The sequence below is a fragment of the Anolis carolinensis genome, chromosome 4 (assembly GCF_035594765.1).
Source record: "Anolis carolinensis isolate JA03-04 chromosome 4, rAnoCar3.1.pri, whole genome shotgun sequence".
Taxonomy (NCBI): Eukaryota; Metazoa; Chordata; class Lepidosauria; order Squamata; family Dactyloidae; genus Anolis; species Anolis carolinensis.
Genome location: NC_085844.1, coordinates 236,014,939 through 236,033,062, shown reverse-complemented (window position 1 = coordinate 236,033,062; position 18,124 = coordinate 236,014,939). Strand labels below are relative to the sequence as shown.

Genomic DNA, 18,124 nt, shown 5'->3' with positions numbered 1-18,124 from the left:
CATGGATTTCAAAGAGTTTTCTTAGGCAAGGAATAGAGCTGATTTTGCAGTTCCTTTCTCTGAAACAGCCTACAGCACCTGGTATTTATTGGCAGCCTCCCACTCAAGTGCTAATCATGGCTGACCCTGTTTAGCTCCTACAATCAGACAGGATTGGTGCCTTAAGGATATTTAGTTAGGCCCTTTGCTAATAAAGTAAATTATATAATTTACTTTATCAGTTGTTTTGATCAGCATACAGCCAGAAGTTACAATCAAATGCCTCCCTTTTCTCTTTTCCTACACCTATAAGTGTGTTGTCATAATTAATGCCAGTGAGTCTAAGGCTACAGTGTGGATTTCTTTGCAGCCTTTGGATGGTATCTCGTCTTTGTTGAGTAGTGCTTGTGTTTGTGAGAAATCAACATAACCTATAACCTGGCAAAAATGAGCAGAAATCATTGTCTTCATACCCAGTACTTTGGACTGAACCATTATGTGATCTAAGAGGATCTGCCTTGGAAGTAGTTTCAGAAACATGAACAGATACTAAATGTCGTATCAGTTGAACTCTCTGCTCCGAAGTGCGGTGGAGGTTCCTTCTTTGGAGGCTTTTAATCAGAGGCTGGATGGCCATCTGTCAACGGTGCTTTGAATGCAATTTTCCTGCTTCTTGGCAGGGGGTTGGAATGGGTGGCCCATGAGGTCTCTTCCAACTCTGCGATTCTATGAAGAGCACCAAGATACTAGCCATTGGGACCATGTAATATACATTTTTCAAGATATACATTGTTTTCTTACTGTTTCGTATGTTTCAATTGTCTTGATTTGGAATAGACCTTATTAATCCTGTGTCTCACTTTTCAGTTGCTTTTTATTTATCTCACTTTCCCCTTTGTCTTCAGCTTACTTCATTTGCTGCAAACTGAATTCAAAGAATAAAAGGATTTGCTCTCAATTTGCTCTCAATTAGCAAAGGGAGAGAAGAGGAGATGGCGGACTCTTGCCCTCCCTAATAAACTCAGTCGAAAGCAAACTGCTGCAGCTTCTCCTAGCTTCTTTGTTCTTCCACATTAATATTTTTTTTTGCAATAATAACCATATTCTAAGATCTAATGGATTCTATGTGGTGGATATCTATTCAGAGCTCCCAGGAATTTGCCCTACTAAATTTCTGGCAGCAGGTATCTCTGTTTATTTTTTTATCATGTATATGTTATATTGAAAGTATAGATTTGTAAAATTACATTTATTGCAGACTTCAGGGAACTTTGACATGGTATACAAAACACTACAAACAAACAAACAAACAAACAAACAAACAAACAATATAAACATATGCCCACAAAACTAAAACAGTGATATTTTCTCTAAATGTGATCCATGTAAAGGCCTCACACATGGGAGTTAGTCTTGGTGTTTGTGCCTTAGGTGTACAGCAGATTTACTTGCCCTGTCATGACCTTGGCAACTGCGTGGCATTTTAAAGCACTGGTGACATTTATGTACCCTGTTGGATTCCAATAAAGAGGTTAATTTTCATAGATGAAATGCCAGGTTTCATACAGTGTGGAGTGATTTAATTTCCCGATGTTTCCTGTCTGCAAATCGCTAGCCAGTCCTTTTCATGACTAATTTGTAATTGCATCTGAAAGTTGTTTTTAGAAAAGAAGGAAAGAAAGAAAAAGCCAACTACAACTGAAGCTCTGGTTAGTGATGAAACGTATATGAAGGAGTTCAATTGCTCCAAGGGAGATGCTAGAAGGAAAAATAACAACACTGTTTTAAAAAAACAACAACAACAGAACAACCTGAATCAATATCTGACTCAGGAAATTCTCTGTAAATTTAAATTATATGTAGTATAATCCCAAACATGTCTAATTAAGAATTTAGAATTAATTCCAAATGAGCTCCATAAGACTTAATCTGAAACTTGGGTATCTGAGGGAAAACCACTTTTATATTGGGTTACTGTGCGTTTTCTGGGCTGTAGGGCCATCTTCCAGAAGTATTCTCTCCTGACGTTTTGCCCACATCTATGGCAAGTATACTCAAATGTTGTGAACTAAGCAAGGGAGGTCTATATATCTGTGGAAGGTCCACTTTTGTGTCATTTAACAGTTCAAAATTGGCATCCTGTAATTGAGCAAGAGCAGCTTATATGTACTGAAGTCCCTTTTTAGTTGGGGCACAGGGTGCTATTCTGAAACTCTTGCATGCTTGACTGCTCCAGCTCCTTCTTACTGAAGGGAAGGGAAATTTTTCCAATTATTCTGATGTTATTATTGCTTCCCAAAAACCAAACCATAAACCTGATTTCCCTCAACTCTCATGAATGCTTTCCCAAAGATTTTTGTGATGGCACGCCTGAGCCTTTAGAAAAACTATGGTGTCTGGCTTTACTCGGAGGCTATCTGTATACTGTCTGATAAGATCAAGATCCTTAACACACAGAGGCACTTCAGGCATGGTGAAAAGATAACCAAATGAATTTACTGAAAGCAGGAAGAACAAAGGGCTAACTCCACCCAGGACTATTGTAAAATAGCTTAAAACAATACATTACGAAAGGAGATTTTGCTGGTTGCAGTCATCTCTCTGGAATCCTTGAAAGTCTTTTGCCTCTGATGTAAAGTGATGGATTATAAGATGGTGCTTATAAGCTGTGATCTTCTACTTTGTGAAACTCAGGCTGACCACAAGCTTCTGTTGTCTCTAAATGCAGAGTTTAGTGCTAAAGATGCATGTTTTGGACTGGATAACCAGACGTCTAATGACTGTAGCTCTGTTGCAGAAAATAAAAGGAATCTAGCAAGAAAGCCCTATAACAGGCAAATGGAACAGGCCAACTAAGGCTGGCCTCTACGGGGATTTTTATTGTCCACCCAAAAACTAATACAAATGGAGGCATCTACACTATTGGGAAACCTAAACAGAGGGAACTGTAGCAAAGGAGAGGGAAAGGCAAAGCCAAGACTTCACAATTTTTCAACTAATAATTAACCACAAGAACTTTAATGTCCTTCTGGGGTTTTGCTACACAACCAATAAATACCAGATAAAGACTGGCTATCAACATGTTCCTTGACTAATGTTGAGCTCTGGGGAAGGATGTGTTCTGTATGCATTCTCATTCATTGAGGAATCTTTCCAAAAACTCTGAATCATCTCCCTGTTATTTGGAAAGTATGCAGAGAAGGTCAGTTGTTTTTGAGCGAAGTACAACAAAATTTTCAAATAAAGTGTTTGTGGGCAGAGACAGGGAAGTGGTTCACTGTGACTCAGGTCTTAGGAAGTGAGGAAAACCTGGCTGATGGTCTTCTCCTTCTACCAGATAATGGGATGCTAATTCAGATAATGTAAGTGAAGGCAATTACAATGATGTGATAAAGTTATCTTATAGTAGGACCTCCATGGATGCATCTGCACCGTAGAATTTATGCAGATTGACACCACCTTAACTGCCATGGCTCAGTGCTATGGAATCATGGAAAGTCTGTAGTCATCTCTGCCAGAAAGTACTGGTACTTACCAAACTACAAATCCCAGGATTCCATAGCATTGAGCAATGGAAAGTAGAACTGGTACTCTGTGGGAAAAAGAATCCCATTGTCTACTTATGTTGGTAATTCATTTTTCCTCCATCTCTTCTGATCTTATCTCTCTTTTCACATTGACATTCCCTATCCACATTTCTCCCCTAAAGATAATAGTGAACCTGGAATAGCAGCTTGACATAGGAATAATTTATTAAGCATAGGCTGGGGCTTCCAAATCTTTGCAATTCATGAGCAGCACTTACTTAACAAAACAACATAATAAGCACTTTTATATTGGATACTGCTAGTTTTAATGAAACAAGACTAAACCATGCTTAACTGTAATATACTTTAATGTACAGTACCGCTGAAATGATGCACAAACACATTTAAGTATCTATTTCCACCTATGCATTATGACTTGCTGAAAATGTTCTTAGGTGAAAGGTAATCAAAGAAAGGGAAAGAAAGATGGAAAGGCATTGGCATTTTTTCTTAAAGTTAGTCGGTAGGTTCATTCGGCCATTTGAGGTCCTTGTAAAAGGCACCTTTATTGCTTCTGATCTGATAATAACGTTCAAGTTCCAGCCCTGGTACTGTTGACCTCCATCCGATAAACCCTTGGGTTGTTTGAGGGACAGGTGGAGATGGATGGATCTGAAATCAAGGACATTTGTATCCCGGTTTTTATGATATTAATAAAAGTCAAGGCAGCTTACAAAAAGACTTACAAAAACAAAATTAAAAACAGTACAAAGAAGAAGTAAAAAAAATAGCACAATAAATAACAGCAGCAGCAAAAATTTATAATCACAGACTAGGATGAAAAAACATGGCAAACAGTACTGAGCAAGATAAGTTCCTGTTTTCTGTCCTCTCTAGAGCAGGCATGGCCAACTATGGAAGCTGTCCGGGAAGGCTAATGTGACCCTGGACCCATCTACACTGCCATATAATACAATTTGAAACTGCATTGAACTGCATTGTATGAGTCTACATCGACCATATAATGCAGATTCAAACTGCATTGTATGGTAGTGTAGATGGGTCCAGGGTCACATTAGCTTCTTCCAGGACAGCTTGGAGGGCCATACCCCCATGAACCTGCTTCAGCAAAAAAGAAAATATGGGACATGATTCTGGGACTTCCTGAGCTCTAGAAAACACTTGATGGCAAACATTTGTTTTAATCTCTGGAGGGTTCAGGTGGTTCTAACAGGACTCGAAACATGGTGGAAAATAGCCTCTGGGTCTACACTCTACAATGTTGCAGTGTGGACTTATACATCACTTATACCGAACTAAGAAGATTACTATGCAGTCAGTTTAGTTCCAACAACTGAAAGTAACTGATTAGAAATCTCTTCTGTCAAACAGGTTTCATTTATATAGGAAAGGGAGGATGATATTCAAGGACAAACACATGAAAGATTAGGGACCAAGATGTCTTTTGCAGGAACAATAATTAATCTCTTTCAATCTTACTAAAAATGACATGTGTTAATAAGTAACTAATCTAGCTGGACAATAGGGAAACCCCAAGCTTGAAGCTGCCTCTTGTTTGCCTTGGCTGCTAGACTACTTTGGCTAAATCACTGAAAACACACCGAAAGTGCTCTCTATGTATTACTTTAACATCTGGGGACTTATCCAGTGGAGAAATACGCACTGGGAAAGCAATGTTTCTGTTCTGTTCTGCTGCCAGAAACCTTTCGCTTTCTTCCTCAGCCAAGCCTGGAAAATATTTGTAGTATCTAGGTGGAGTACTTTCTTTGAAATTATTCCCTCTTCTTTCTTGTCTTTTCCCTTTCTTCTTCTTCAGGGAGTTAAGTGCCACCCACAGAGCTGAACAATGCAGACAATTGAGTTCAAGTTCTTCTATTTCCACGCAGCAGCTCTATAGGCTGGCAGCGGAAATGGGGTTAAAATTCCTTGTCTGACTCATGCAGAGGAATGGATGTATGAGCTTTCCTCTTCATGACACAGAAGAGAAACCATAAAATCAGGATGCTAGTGAAAAAATGCAAAAATTACATGGCTATTGCCACACTTTTCCAGTAAGAAAAGAAGATTTCTGAGATGCATATGTTCATATTTCTAGATCTCAGGGAATGAGGGTTCTCAGATCCCAGGTTCTTAACCCCGTTCTCCAGTCCTCACGGTGTTAGTAACAATGAAGTAACTTCAAATGAGAGCTTTGCCTTGGAAATTGTATTCTTGCTCCACTGCCCCACCATTTGCTGCTTTGAAACAGGAATTGTAGACTGCTTTCTGTTCAAAGCAGAGTTTGGATAACTTTTCATATTGGACTACAAATCCCACATGTTCTTAAAAGCAGTACTTGCAAAAATGTTAAAAACAGAACGGGAAAAATCTGTCAGTTTTCAGTTCAGTGCACAAATTGGGATATACTCGGCCCCTTGTATCTAAGTGGTTACCAAAGGTCCACAATAATTAATTTCCAGCAATAAATATATTTTTAAATTTATTTTTTTCTATTATTAGTTAAATTATGTGCTCTGAGCAACTATTATTGATACTGATTGTATTGTGCTTAATCAGGAGCAGCACCCTGTGACATTACTATGGGGCTTCCCTAGGTGACAGCTTTTACTTATGGATCTCAAAGCCTTTTTGCTTCTGACCTGGCAATTCTAGCACCCCTTGAAGTATGAGGTCAGCATCACTCATGGCCCTCAAGGCTAAAAAGGTTGAGGATCCTTCCCTACATTCTTGGTGGTCACCCCTGTCTTTAAAAGACATTCTACTTGAACTTCTTCACTATAGAAGAGGGTGTCTTCTTCACCAGAAAATAGTAAGTATGTCCTCTTTGAGGACCTGAAGCTTAATGCTGCTTAGTATAATATCCTCATGGATAAACGGGATAATCAATATTTTAAGATCTCTTAAGAAAGTTATATTTCTCTGCTCCAGAAGGAAAGTGAAGACCTGGATCTGGGATCAAGCTTTTGGATAACTGTGCAGTGCAAGAATGGATGTCTAAAATGTATAATGACCTTGGAATGGCTTTAGACCATGATTTTTTGGTTGGCGTGATTTTTAACTGTTGTAATGTTTAAATTTTTATGTCTAAATTTTTTAGATATTTAATATTTTAAGCTTCAATTTTTATGTGTTTTGGGGCATCGCATTGTGCCATGTGTAAGCTGCCTTGAGTCCCCTTCGGGGTGAGAAAGGCGGGGTATAAATAAATAAATAAATAAATAAATAAATAAAATGTTGCTCTCAAGATTCTGATCTTTATTTAAAGAACTACCATGGCAAAGCAACTGGTGAAGAATCTTTAGATAGCTTACTAAAAGGATAGATTTGGCTATGTTTAATTTTTTTCTTCTTCCACTTGAAGCTACAATGCCATTGTCTGACCTTAATGTACTTTTCCACTGGTGTCACAGGTCGGATTTGTAAGTGTTGTGGAAGAGGAATCTTAGGCTTAGGTGGTTGTTTCTCTTCATCTTTTAGCAACTAAAAATAGAACATAATAAATTGGCACTTCAAACTGAACCATGCATTGTGATAACACTGTAATAGCTCATATCTATCTAGATACCATACTGTTCCCATCATGGCAGTACTTGACACCTTTGTACTTGACATCTGATGCAAGGCTATTTATTATACAACTGTGGATGCTTTTGAAATTCACCTTTCATATAGACAATTAATTCTTATTTTAAAGCTTAAAGTTGAATCTGAAGGATAGATAGGCAGTCTCAACTTTTGGCACATTATACTGTACATACCTATTTAGAAGCAATCCCTTATTTCTGTGGGACCTACTCCCAGATACAGTAATCATAACTTTGGAGCCAATGGCATCTTTATTTTCCTAAGTACTTAAAATACAGCTGTCCAACAACTTGTCTAATATGAAGTGGAAATGTGCATAGAACAAAAATATTGGTACTAATGGAACGAATTTAGTTTGTGACTTCCAGGACGTTATATGGAAACCATGTCCAAACTGACAATGTGGAGGCTGTGATGAAAAACTTCTGCTCTGCAGTCCTTCTTTCTGCATAAATCTGAAATGTTTCAACTGTTACCATGCAAGTTTTTAAACCCCCCCGCTATTTTCACCATTTTATACCAGGAATGATTGTATCAACAGATAATTAATTGTTCCAGGTAAGCTTTAGAGTTAAAAGGTATTTATGTTTGTATGTGTGATTGTATGTGTGTGTATGATATAGTTATATGTCTTGTTGCAGTAGGTCTTGACATCTGCCATTGATTCCGCTCAGGCCATATATATGAGATTAATTTTCTCAATGTATATAAATGGTAGGTAAAAGTAAAGGTTTTCCCCTGACATTAAGTCTAGTTGTGTCCGACTATGGGCAGTGGTGATCATCTCCATTTCTAAGCTGAAGAGCCAATGTTGTCCGTAGATGCCTCCAAGATCATGTGGCCGGCATGACTGCATGGAATGCCATTACCTTCCCACTGGAGCGGTATCTATTGATCTACTTATATTTGCTTGTTTTCAAACTGCTAGGTTGGCAGAAGCTGGGACTAACTGTGGGAGCTCATCTCACCCCCCAGATTCAAACCACCGACCTTTCAGTCAGCAAGTTCAGCAGTCAGCAGTTAAATGTAGTTAGAACTTATTTTTACCTCTTCAACTGATGTTAACAGAAAACCCCACCGTGAGGGCCATCTCCTTGCAGCTTCACGTTCTGTTTCAATGTGATCCTTCCTGATAGATACAGAAAAATACAAACATTTATATGTTTTTAAAAATAACCTGACAAAGTTATGATTGCTTAAGGAGTTCCAATGGCATGACTCTTTTGGGAATCAAATGAGGCTCGGGCTAATGATCTCAGTTATACTTTTTGGACATATTCCGGGTTGTATAAAACTGTTTCAGTCTGTATGGAGTTATAGAATTATCTCCAATAAAGGAAAATTAACCATCTTCTAAGGAAATAAATCTTACTATAATTCAGCTATCCCTAATATTTAGTTGGACTCTACTTTCTTATCATTCAAGTCCATTGGTTTGGATCCTACTCTTGTAAGGAGGAGAAACAACTTTGCTTTAATCACGCACATGGACACCTCTCAGATATTTAAAGGTAGCGATCATACCACTTTCCACCAACTCTCTTACCCTTTCACTATTGTGCTGGGTTTCAAGACCTTCTTTAATATCTTAAATGCCAAATCTGGACATATTTTGAAATGAAATAGATGTAATGCTTTTAATTTCCTTCTGATCTCATTCTTTAGCACTTTAGTGCTCTCCATATGGATATTTATTTATTTATTTATTTACAGTATTTATATTCCGCCCTTCTCACCCCGAAGGGGACTCAGGGCGGATTACAATGAACACATATATGGCAAACATTCAATGCCAACAGACAAACAACATATATAGACAGACACAGAGGCATTTAACATTTTTTTTCCAGCTTCACGATTCTGGCCACAGGGGGAGCTGTTGCTTCACTGTCCAGTAGTGGCTGTACTTCCTCATTCCATTCCTCGTGTTTTGCTGGCAGTTTTATGATGTTGTAAATTAGTTAAATTAGCCTCCCACATAAAGCGTACCTAAATTTCCCTAATTGACAGATGCAACTGTCTTTCGGGGCTGCATAGGTCAACAGCAAGCCGGGCTATTTAATGGTCGGGGGCTTAACCCGACCCGGGCTTCGAACTCATGACCTCTCGGTCAGTAGTGATTTATTGCAGCTGGTTACTAGCCAGCTGCGCCACAGCCCGGCCCAGATAGAGTGTACCAGCTTTAGTTAACACTTTGTGTATCTGATTAAGGGGACTTTAGTCCAGTCAACATATGCCATAATAAATGTGTTAATATTTTCAGGTGCCTCAACATGTTTTGTTTTTCTCTCTCTCGAACAATCTAACACAGCCGTTTTTCTGGACATTGAAAAGGTGTGCATTTACGAATATAAAAATGGAAAATTTGTACATCTTTATATAGAAGACTTCCAAGAAGAAGAAGAAAACCTGTCATGCAAGAGGAAAATTAACACAGGAGTAAGTCATTATATCTTAGCAGTGGATGAGAAACTTGCATAATGTGTATCCCAGATTCAATTTGCAGATCCTCAGGTTATTAAAGAACTAGACAGCAAGTTATGAAAAAAAGACCTTTTTCTTGAGAACTAGTCCAAGCGCACAGTGGGCAAAATGAACTTGTCCTAACTCATCCCTTGTAAAGTTGAGTTTCTAGCTTCATCCTTGTCAAACTTTGTATCCGTATATAACAGGCATGGGCAAACTTTGGCCCTCCAAGTGTTTTGGACTTCAGCTCCCACAATTCCCAACAGCCTACTGGCTACTAGAAATTGTGGGACTTGGAATCCATTACACTGGGAGGGCCGAAGTTTGCCCATGCCTGGTATAGAAGTTTGCTTCTCTGATGATTCCAAGCTACCCTGAAGATATTTACAGAAAAAGGAAATCTGTCTAATTTGTCTTTCTGAAAAGCTGTTTCCAGTTTCCATCATCCTACAGCATGACCAAAAGGGAGAACCCAGAATGGGATCATGCATATGGATTAGGGGAGTCCGAGATGCGGGATAATTCAAACTGAAGCAGATTGAATTCTCAGTGATAGGGCCTTAGGAATAGGAATTGTTTGCTTCAAATTATTTATAACTTGATCTTCTTCCTTAATGAGAAGATCAAATTGTGACCTAAAGAGATCAAATCATATTCACCCTCCCTCCAATACTGCCACTGGCTCTCTTTTGCTGTCCCCTACAGTCTCTCCAGACATAAAGAAAAGTAAAGTACACTAGGCCCTGCATATCCATGGATCCTGTAAATATTTTTTTAAAAATTCAAAATACAAAAATCTTGATTTTGCCATTTTATATAAGGGCAGAGGCGGTCCAACCATAAGGCGAAATAGGCATTTGCCTGTGGCGCCATCGTCCCGGGGGCACCATCGTCCTGGGAGGAGGGCACCACTCTCCACCTCCTTGTCTTTCGGGCCTTCCAGCGGCCGCGCTGGGCCTTCCGGCCAGCGCAGACCCACCTTCGCACCACGCAAGCCCACCTTTGGGGCCTTCAGAGATTGTGAGGTCTGTAGGAACTTGGAAGCTAGGTATGTGGGGTTTATATATCTGTAGAAGGTCCAGGGTGGGAGAAAGAACTTTTCTTTGAAGCAGGTGTGAATGTTGTAATTAATCACCTTAATTAGCATTTAATGGCCCTGTGGCTTCAAGGCCTGGCTTCTTCTTGCCTGGGAGAATCTTTTTTTTGGGAGGAGTTAGCTGTCCCTGATTGTTTACTGTCTGGATTTCTTCTGTTTTCAGAGTGTTGTTCTTTATTTATTGTCCTGATTTTAGAGTTTTTTTTAATACTGAGGGCTATTTGGGTTATCTAAGTCCACACTGCCCTATATCCCTGTTCAATGTTTAGTGCTAAATTTGCAAATATAGTAATTCCTACATAACATTACCATGTATTGAACTGCTTTTTCTATTGATTTGTTGTAAAACATGATGTTTTGGTGCTTAATTTTTAAAATCATAATGTAATTTGATGTTTTATAGGCTTTTCCTTTATACTTCCTTATTATCCAACATTTTCGCTTATCCAACGCTTTTATTTTTCAGTGATTGGTTTGGGGGGGGGGGGCGCCAAAATTCTGTTCGCCTACACTTGAAAAATACCTAGGGCCGGCTCTGTATAAGGGACACCATTTCACTAAGCCATTGTATATAATGGGTATATAATGAGCATTCTCATATTTGGTATCCATAAGGGGTGGGGGTGCTAGAACCAAACTCCAGCAAATGCCAAAGGCTTTCTGATATTGCAGTTTTGGAATATGATGCTGGGCCAAGCAGAAAATGTCTTCCATCTCTGCCATGCCATGCCCAGAAAAGTGCAAGGTATATGTATATGTGTATGTTTTACATATCAAGACATACTGCATGTTAGGTCCTTGAAAACAAAACAACAACAAACAACAACCCCTATCTCTGGTACATGCTCATCTCCATCCATCAGAATGATGCATTTTGCTAGCAGAAAGAATAATGAACATGCTGGTTTATTCTACAGAGTGAGTCCTTTTCAAGGACTAAGAAACAAAACCTTTCCAACCCTGAAGCAGTCTTCCACTTATTTACTCTAAAGTAATTATATTAAACCAATGTTTTGGAATAGGTAGCGATTTGTGAATTGTAACCTTGCCTTCTTAAGTTGTTAGCAGCCTGACCCACAATCCAGTTAAGATGAATTACTTGGAATGAAACTGGTGACGTTAATGTACTTTGATTTCACTGAGCTATGGAGTGTGCCGCTGAAGTAGCTTAGGCAGCAGTTTTGACTGTATTGTCATGAAATAATTCTGATCATCAATGGAATGTAATACCTTGCTTCTCTATTTCTTGGTCTACTTTAGGAGAGAGGAAAAAACTGCCTTTCACACTTGGAGAAGTGCAAATGATATTGAATAAACGGAAGGTGATTTCTTAATGGTTACTGGCCGTTATAAAAATCAAGAATGGGCAGTTTCCTCCAAATAGACTGCCGCTTCTATCAGATCTAGCTGCCAAAGGTGAAGGATGATGGAAACTGCAATCCAGCTACATCTGAGCAGCTGCAAAATTGCCCTTGCTTTGACTGAAACCATCACAGATGCACTCTCATTTTGGAGATGAAGTCAACAGCAGGGGAATAACAATTCCTCACTTGGTTTTATCTTTGTTCAATCTCTGTTTTGGGTATTTTAACATGTATTTTATAGAAATACGTTTTAATATGTAGCTTTTACAGAAATACATTTTAATATGTGGTATTTGTCATATTTTACAATGTTCATGTGTTTTAATTTTAATTATTCTGTAACCCAGTGGTTCTCAACCTATGGGTCCCCAGGTGTTTTGGCCTACAACTCCCAGAAATCTCAGCCAGTTTATTTATTTATTTATTTATTTACAGCATTTATATTCCGTCCTTCTCACCCCGAAGGGGACTCAGGGCGGATCACATTACACATATAGGCAAACATTCAATGCCTTTTAACATAGAACAAAGACAAACAAACATAGGCTCCGAGCGGGGCTCAAACTCATGACCTCCTGGTCAGAGTGATTCATTGCAGTTAATTGCACTGGCTTGCTCTCCCACCTGCGCCACAGCCCGGGCCAGTTTACCAGCTGTTCTGGGAGTTGAAGGCCAAAACATCTGGGGACCCACAGGTTGAGAACCACTGCTGTAACCCATCTTGAGCCATAAGGCAAGCCGAGTAAGAAATAAATTAAGATTGGCCAGAGAGGTGCTGCTCTTGGTCCCGCTGCCTTCGCAGGTGTGACTGGTGGGGATGAGAGACAAAGCCTTCTCAATGGTGGCCCCTTGGCTGCCTCCCCAGTGAAATTAGATCCCCCCCCCCTAGTGTTCAGAAAACAACTCAAAACCTAGATGTGGGCACAACATCAGGAGATAATGCTTCTGGAATATGGCCATACAGCCCAGAAAATGCACAACAACCCAACTCAAACCTGGCTATGCAAGCAGGCGTTCAGAAAGTGATAGTACTACTGAAGCAACTAAGTAACAACCACAAGACTAGCACAATGATTAAAATGTCTTAATACATTTTATGTCCATGGTTGATGATGTTTTATCTAGTTTTAAAGGGTTTTAATCCATAGCTATATGTTAAAAGGTAAAGTCCAGTTGTGTCTGACTCTGGGGGTTGGTGCTCATCTCCATTTCTAAGCCGAAGAGCCAGTGTTTTCCGTAGACACCTCCAAGGTCATGTGGCCGGCATGACTGCATGGAGCACCGTTACCTTCCCTCCAGAGTGGTACCTATTGATCTACTCACATTTGCATGTTTTTGAACTGCTAGGTTGGCAGAAGCTGGAGCTAATGGCTGGTGCTCACTCCGCTCCCCGGATTCAAACCTGTGACCTTTCGGTCTGCAAGTTCAATGCTTTAACACATTATGTGTTACTGATTTAGATATCTTATGTATTGCTTTTATAGTGTGTGGCACTGATTTTTTTTGCTATGTATTATATTTATTATATTGTGCACTGCTTTGAGTCCCCCCAGGGGTGAGAAAAGCAGTATAGCAATGCAATAAATAAAAATTATTATTATTATTATTATTATTATTATTATTATTATTATTATTATTATTATTTTCAGTTCAAAAAGATGGGTTCTCCTATGAGAAAAAATAAATTAGAATAAGGTTTTCATGCTATGAAAGGCCTTTTTTCCTTTTAATGCATTTCAAATGTGCTTTAACTGCTTTTATGTTAAATTTTGGACATCTGTGTGATTGTTTTAGCTATACAGTAGAGTCTCACTTATCCAACATAAACGGGCCGGCAGAATGTTGGAGAAACAAAAATGTTGGATAATAAGGAGGGATTAAGGAAAAGCCTATTAAATGTCAAATTACATTATGATTTAAGCACCAAAACATGTTGTTCTACAACAAATCAACAGAAAAAGCAGTTCAATACATGGTAATATTATGTAGTAATTACTGTATTTATGTATTTAGCACCAAAACATTACAGTGTATTGAAAACATTGACTACAAAAACATTGACTACTAAAAGGCAGACTGCGTTGGATAATACAGAACGCTAGATAAGTGAAGGTTGGATAACTGAGACTCTACTGTTGATGCTTAGATCTTTAGCTAAACTACATTGGCACCAAGCAGGCAGACACCTGTATATCTGTATTTTATTTTAAGTGAACCAGATGTATGTTGCATGTTGTTTTTGTATTGTCTGTCCTTGATAAGGCCAACTGGCTAATCAATAAATTGTTGTTGTTGACTACAAAAACATTAACTACTAAAAGGCAGACTGCTTTGGCTAATACAGAACGCTGGATAAGTGAAGGTTGGATAACGGAGACTCTACTGTTGATGCATAGATCTTTAGCTAAACTACATTGGCACCAAGCAGGCAGACACCTGTATATCTGTATTTTATTTTAAGTGAACCAGATGTATGTTGTATGTTGTTTTTGTATTGTCTGTCCTTGATAAGGCCAACTGGCTAATCAATAAATTGTTGTTGTTGTTCACTACAAAAACATTAACTACTAAAAGGCAGACTGCGTTGGATAATACAGAATGCTGGATAAGTGAAGGTTGGATAACTGAGACTCTACTGTTGATGCATAGATCTTTAGCTAAACTACATTGCACCAAGCAGGCAGACACCTGTATATCTGTATTTTATTTTAAGTGAACCAGATGTATGTTGTATGTTGTTTTTGTATTGTCTGTCCTTGATAAGGCCAACTGGCTAATCAATAAATTGTTGTTGTTGTTCACTACAAAAACATTAACTACTAAAAGGCAGACTGCGTTGGATAATACAGAACGCTGGATAAGTGAAGGTTGGATAACTGAGACTCTACTGTACTTCGTTTTTCCTTATCTGGTGACCTACTCTGAGTCCCCTATTAGCAGGAGGGAAATATATTTATCAAATAAATGAACTGATTTCTTTACGATTGCTCTGATCAGCATCTATTTAATGCAGTGGTGTCCAACCTTTGGTCCTCCCAGTGTTTGGGACTTAAGCTCCCAATTGGCTGCAATTCTTCAACGTTCCTGGCTGGGACGGTTGGGAGGGCCATACGGTTCCCACCTAAGTCCGAAAGCAAGTCCAGCTTGGTCCATCTGATGAGAACATTGGAAAGGGGGAGAAGGAAGGGAATAAGACATTTACCAGATCTGCGCTTCAGCCACAAAGTTGAGCTTGTTCTTCTGGGACATCCCAGGGACTGCTCCGAGACTAACCTTCCTTGGCAGGCGGGCAGAGGATGGGCACTACCTGAAGTTGGGCTGCAGCCGGACACCTGGCTGCTGGTGCTGTCCAGCTCTGGACGAGCCTCCCCGCAGTGCTGCTGCCGTGGCCTGGCGTTGCTAGGCGATGGCTAAGGAATGCAGAGCAGTGGGAAGGGAGGCCTGGCCTGTTGCCAAGGCCAGGCAGGGCAAGGAAGGATGGCATGCCTCAGTGACCATCCCTGTGCAAAACAACAGGACCTTGTGATGCCTTAAAGCAGAACCTGGAGAGGAATCCCAACTCTCACGGTCCCCACCCAGGCTACATGGCTGTGGGGACAGAGGGATTCTGTGAGCTGTGGTGCTATTACTGCTCTGAGGATTAAGACATAAAACATTCTGGTATGACATTTCTTGGACATTTCCAAATTAAAACTCTTTTTCAAAAATGTGTTGTCAAAGGCTTTCATGGCTGGAATCACTACCTCCTGACATTTCGCCCATATCTCTGGCAGGCATCCTCAGAGGTTGTGAGGTCTGTTGAAAACTAGGCAAGAGGAGTTCATATATCGTGTTGTCGAAGGCTTTCATGGCCGGGATCACAGGGTTGTTGTATGTCTTTCGGGCTGTGTGGCCATGTTCCAGAAGTATTCTCTCCTGACATTTCGCCCACATCTATGGCAGGCATCCTCAGAGGTTGTGAGGTATGGATAAACTAGGCAAGGAAAGGAATATATATATATATATATATATATATATATATATATATATATAGAGAGAGAGAGAGAGAGAGAGAGAGAGAGAGAGTCCAGGGTGGGGCAAGAGTCCTTTGTCACTGGAAAACCAGCATTAATGTTTCAGTTAATGGGTTTTTTTTCCTTTCCTTGCCTAGTTTATCCATACCTCACAACCTCTGAGGATGCCGCCATAGATGTGGGCGAAACGTCAGGAGAGAATACTTCTGGAACATGGCCACGCAGCCCAAAAAACATACAACAACCCAGTTTATAGATCTGTGGAAAGTCCAGGGTCGGAGAAAGAACTGGACACCAAACACAAATCAAGGAATGTGGAAGGCACTGCGGACTAACGCAACCAGAGAAGTCAGCCATAGCAGAGCCCTTGATGAACCAACCTGGACACAGCATATTATTGGAGAACACAGAAATGCTGGCCCACTCTAACAACCACCATGTCGGACTACACAGAGAAGCCACTGAAATCCACAAGCATGTGGACAATTTCAACAGAAAGGAGGAAACCATGAAAATGAACAAAATCTGGCTACCAGTATTAAAAAACTCTAAAATCAAGACAGTAAATAAAGATCAACTAAAAAAACCAGGAATTCCAGACAGGAAACAATCAGGGCCAACAAACACATCCCAACAAAGGATCCCCCAAGCAGGAAGCAGCCAAGCTTTGAAGCTGCAAGGCAATTCAGTGGTAATCAAGGTGGCCAGTTTCAACATCCACACTTGCCTCAAACAGACAAAAATTCTTTCTCCCACCCTAGACATTATTCCACAGATATATAAACCCGATTTGCCTAGTTTCCAACAGACCTCACAACCTCCATAGATGCCTGCCATAGATTTGGGGGAAACGTCAGGAGAAAATGCTTCTGGAACATGGCCAGACAGCCCAGAAAACTCACAGCAACCCAATAACAGTGTGGTAATAACAGAATTAAAATACAGCAAATACATTAAAATGGCTTTTAAAATTCATACCCCCCTAATTCTCTTTATCTTCCTCCACCTCTTCTTCATTCTCCCCTTTCTCTTCCTCTATCAATCCCTCCTCCTCATCCACCTCCTTCCTTCTCTTCTACATATTCTTCCTCCTTCTGTTTTCATCTTTTCCCCCTTCCCTGCTTCTTCTGTTTTTGGTATCTATCTTGAAACCACAGAGACTGTCACACCTTAAAAACTAAACAAGTGGATCTATTTGTTTGGACTCAACAGTTGTTTTTGCAGCGTGGTTAACCCCTTTGGGAATGGTCCCCCTGGAAACCAGATCTCCTCTCCCACACAAGCACCACAAGGCACAAAACACAGTTTAGAAATGCTGTCTGAAGCCACATCTCAGTGCAATGGCATACGCTGTGTAAGAATTCACTCATCCCCATCCTGCAAGAGTATACAGATGAAAATAATTTGCCTAGTTCTAACATCATGGATAACAACGTGAGACAAGCTCACCGCCATATTGGCACATTTGCTGAAGGCTGCATGATTCGGTTGGTAAAAGGTAACAATAGAAGAATAGCAATTGTCTTAAAGGAGATTATGGACTAGTCATAAGGTGTATTTCTGCCAATTTTGTAGGGCTGTCAGGGTGAAAACTGTGCCTCTAATGATTGTCTGCAACAGAAAATTTCAACAGGTGTTGCTTGTCACGCTCAATTCCCTTTTACACAGCTATTAAAAGTAGAGAAAACCTTCCCAGTTTTCATATTGGAAACTCTACTATTAAAAGTAAATGATAAGCAGTGTGTGCTACATCAAACTTTGGCTCTGCATTTGCTCACATGTTTCTTATACTTCCTCTTTTCTGACATCTCAAAGATTTATATTCCAGGGCAGGCATGGGCAAACTTGGGTTCTCCAGGTATTTTGGACTTCAACTCCCACAATTCCTAACAGCCTCAAGCCCCTTCCTTTACCCCCTCAGCCACTTAAAGGGGTCGAATGCAAGATCCTTTGAACCTGAAGCAGAGCAGGACTGGATGAGCCCATGTTTCCAGAGGTTTGGGGTGAAGATTAAGGAAAAAAAATCTTCCTTGTAAGAATAGCTATGGAACTCAAGTAGCCGAGGGTTCTCTC

At 39.9% G+C, this 18,124-nt stretch overlaps 1 protein-coding gene across 1 annotated transcript; it reads right to left on the bottom strand.

Moving 5' to 3' along the window:
* Nucleotides 1-3,856: 3,856 nt before the first annotated feature.
* cimip1 (ciliary microtubule inner protein 1) lies at nucleotides 3,857-15,429 on the bottom strand. Its single transcript, XM_008115233.3, has 4 exons — nucleotides 15,241-15,429; nucleotides 8,160-8,241; nucleotides 6,909-7,007; nucleotides 3,857-4,178 (listed from the first exon to the last, which is right to left on the bottom strand). Exons 1-4 carry the CDS (start codon nucleotides 15,285-15,287, stop codon nucleotides 4,023-4,025), a joined length of 384 nt encoding a protein of 127 aa, XP_008113440.1. The 5' UTR covers nucleotides 15,288-15,429; the 3' UTR covers nucleotides 3,857-4,022.
* Between the last annotated feature and the right edge of the window lie 2,695 nt (nucleotides 15,430-18,124).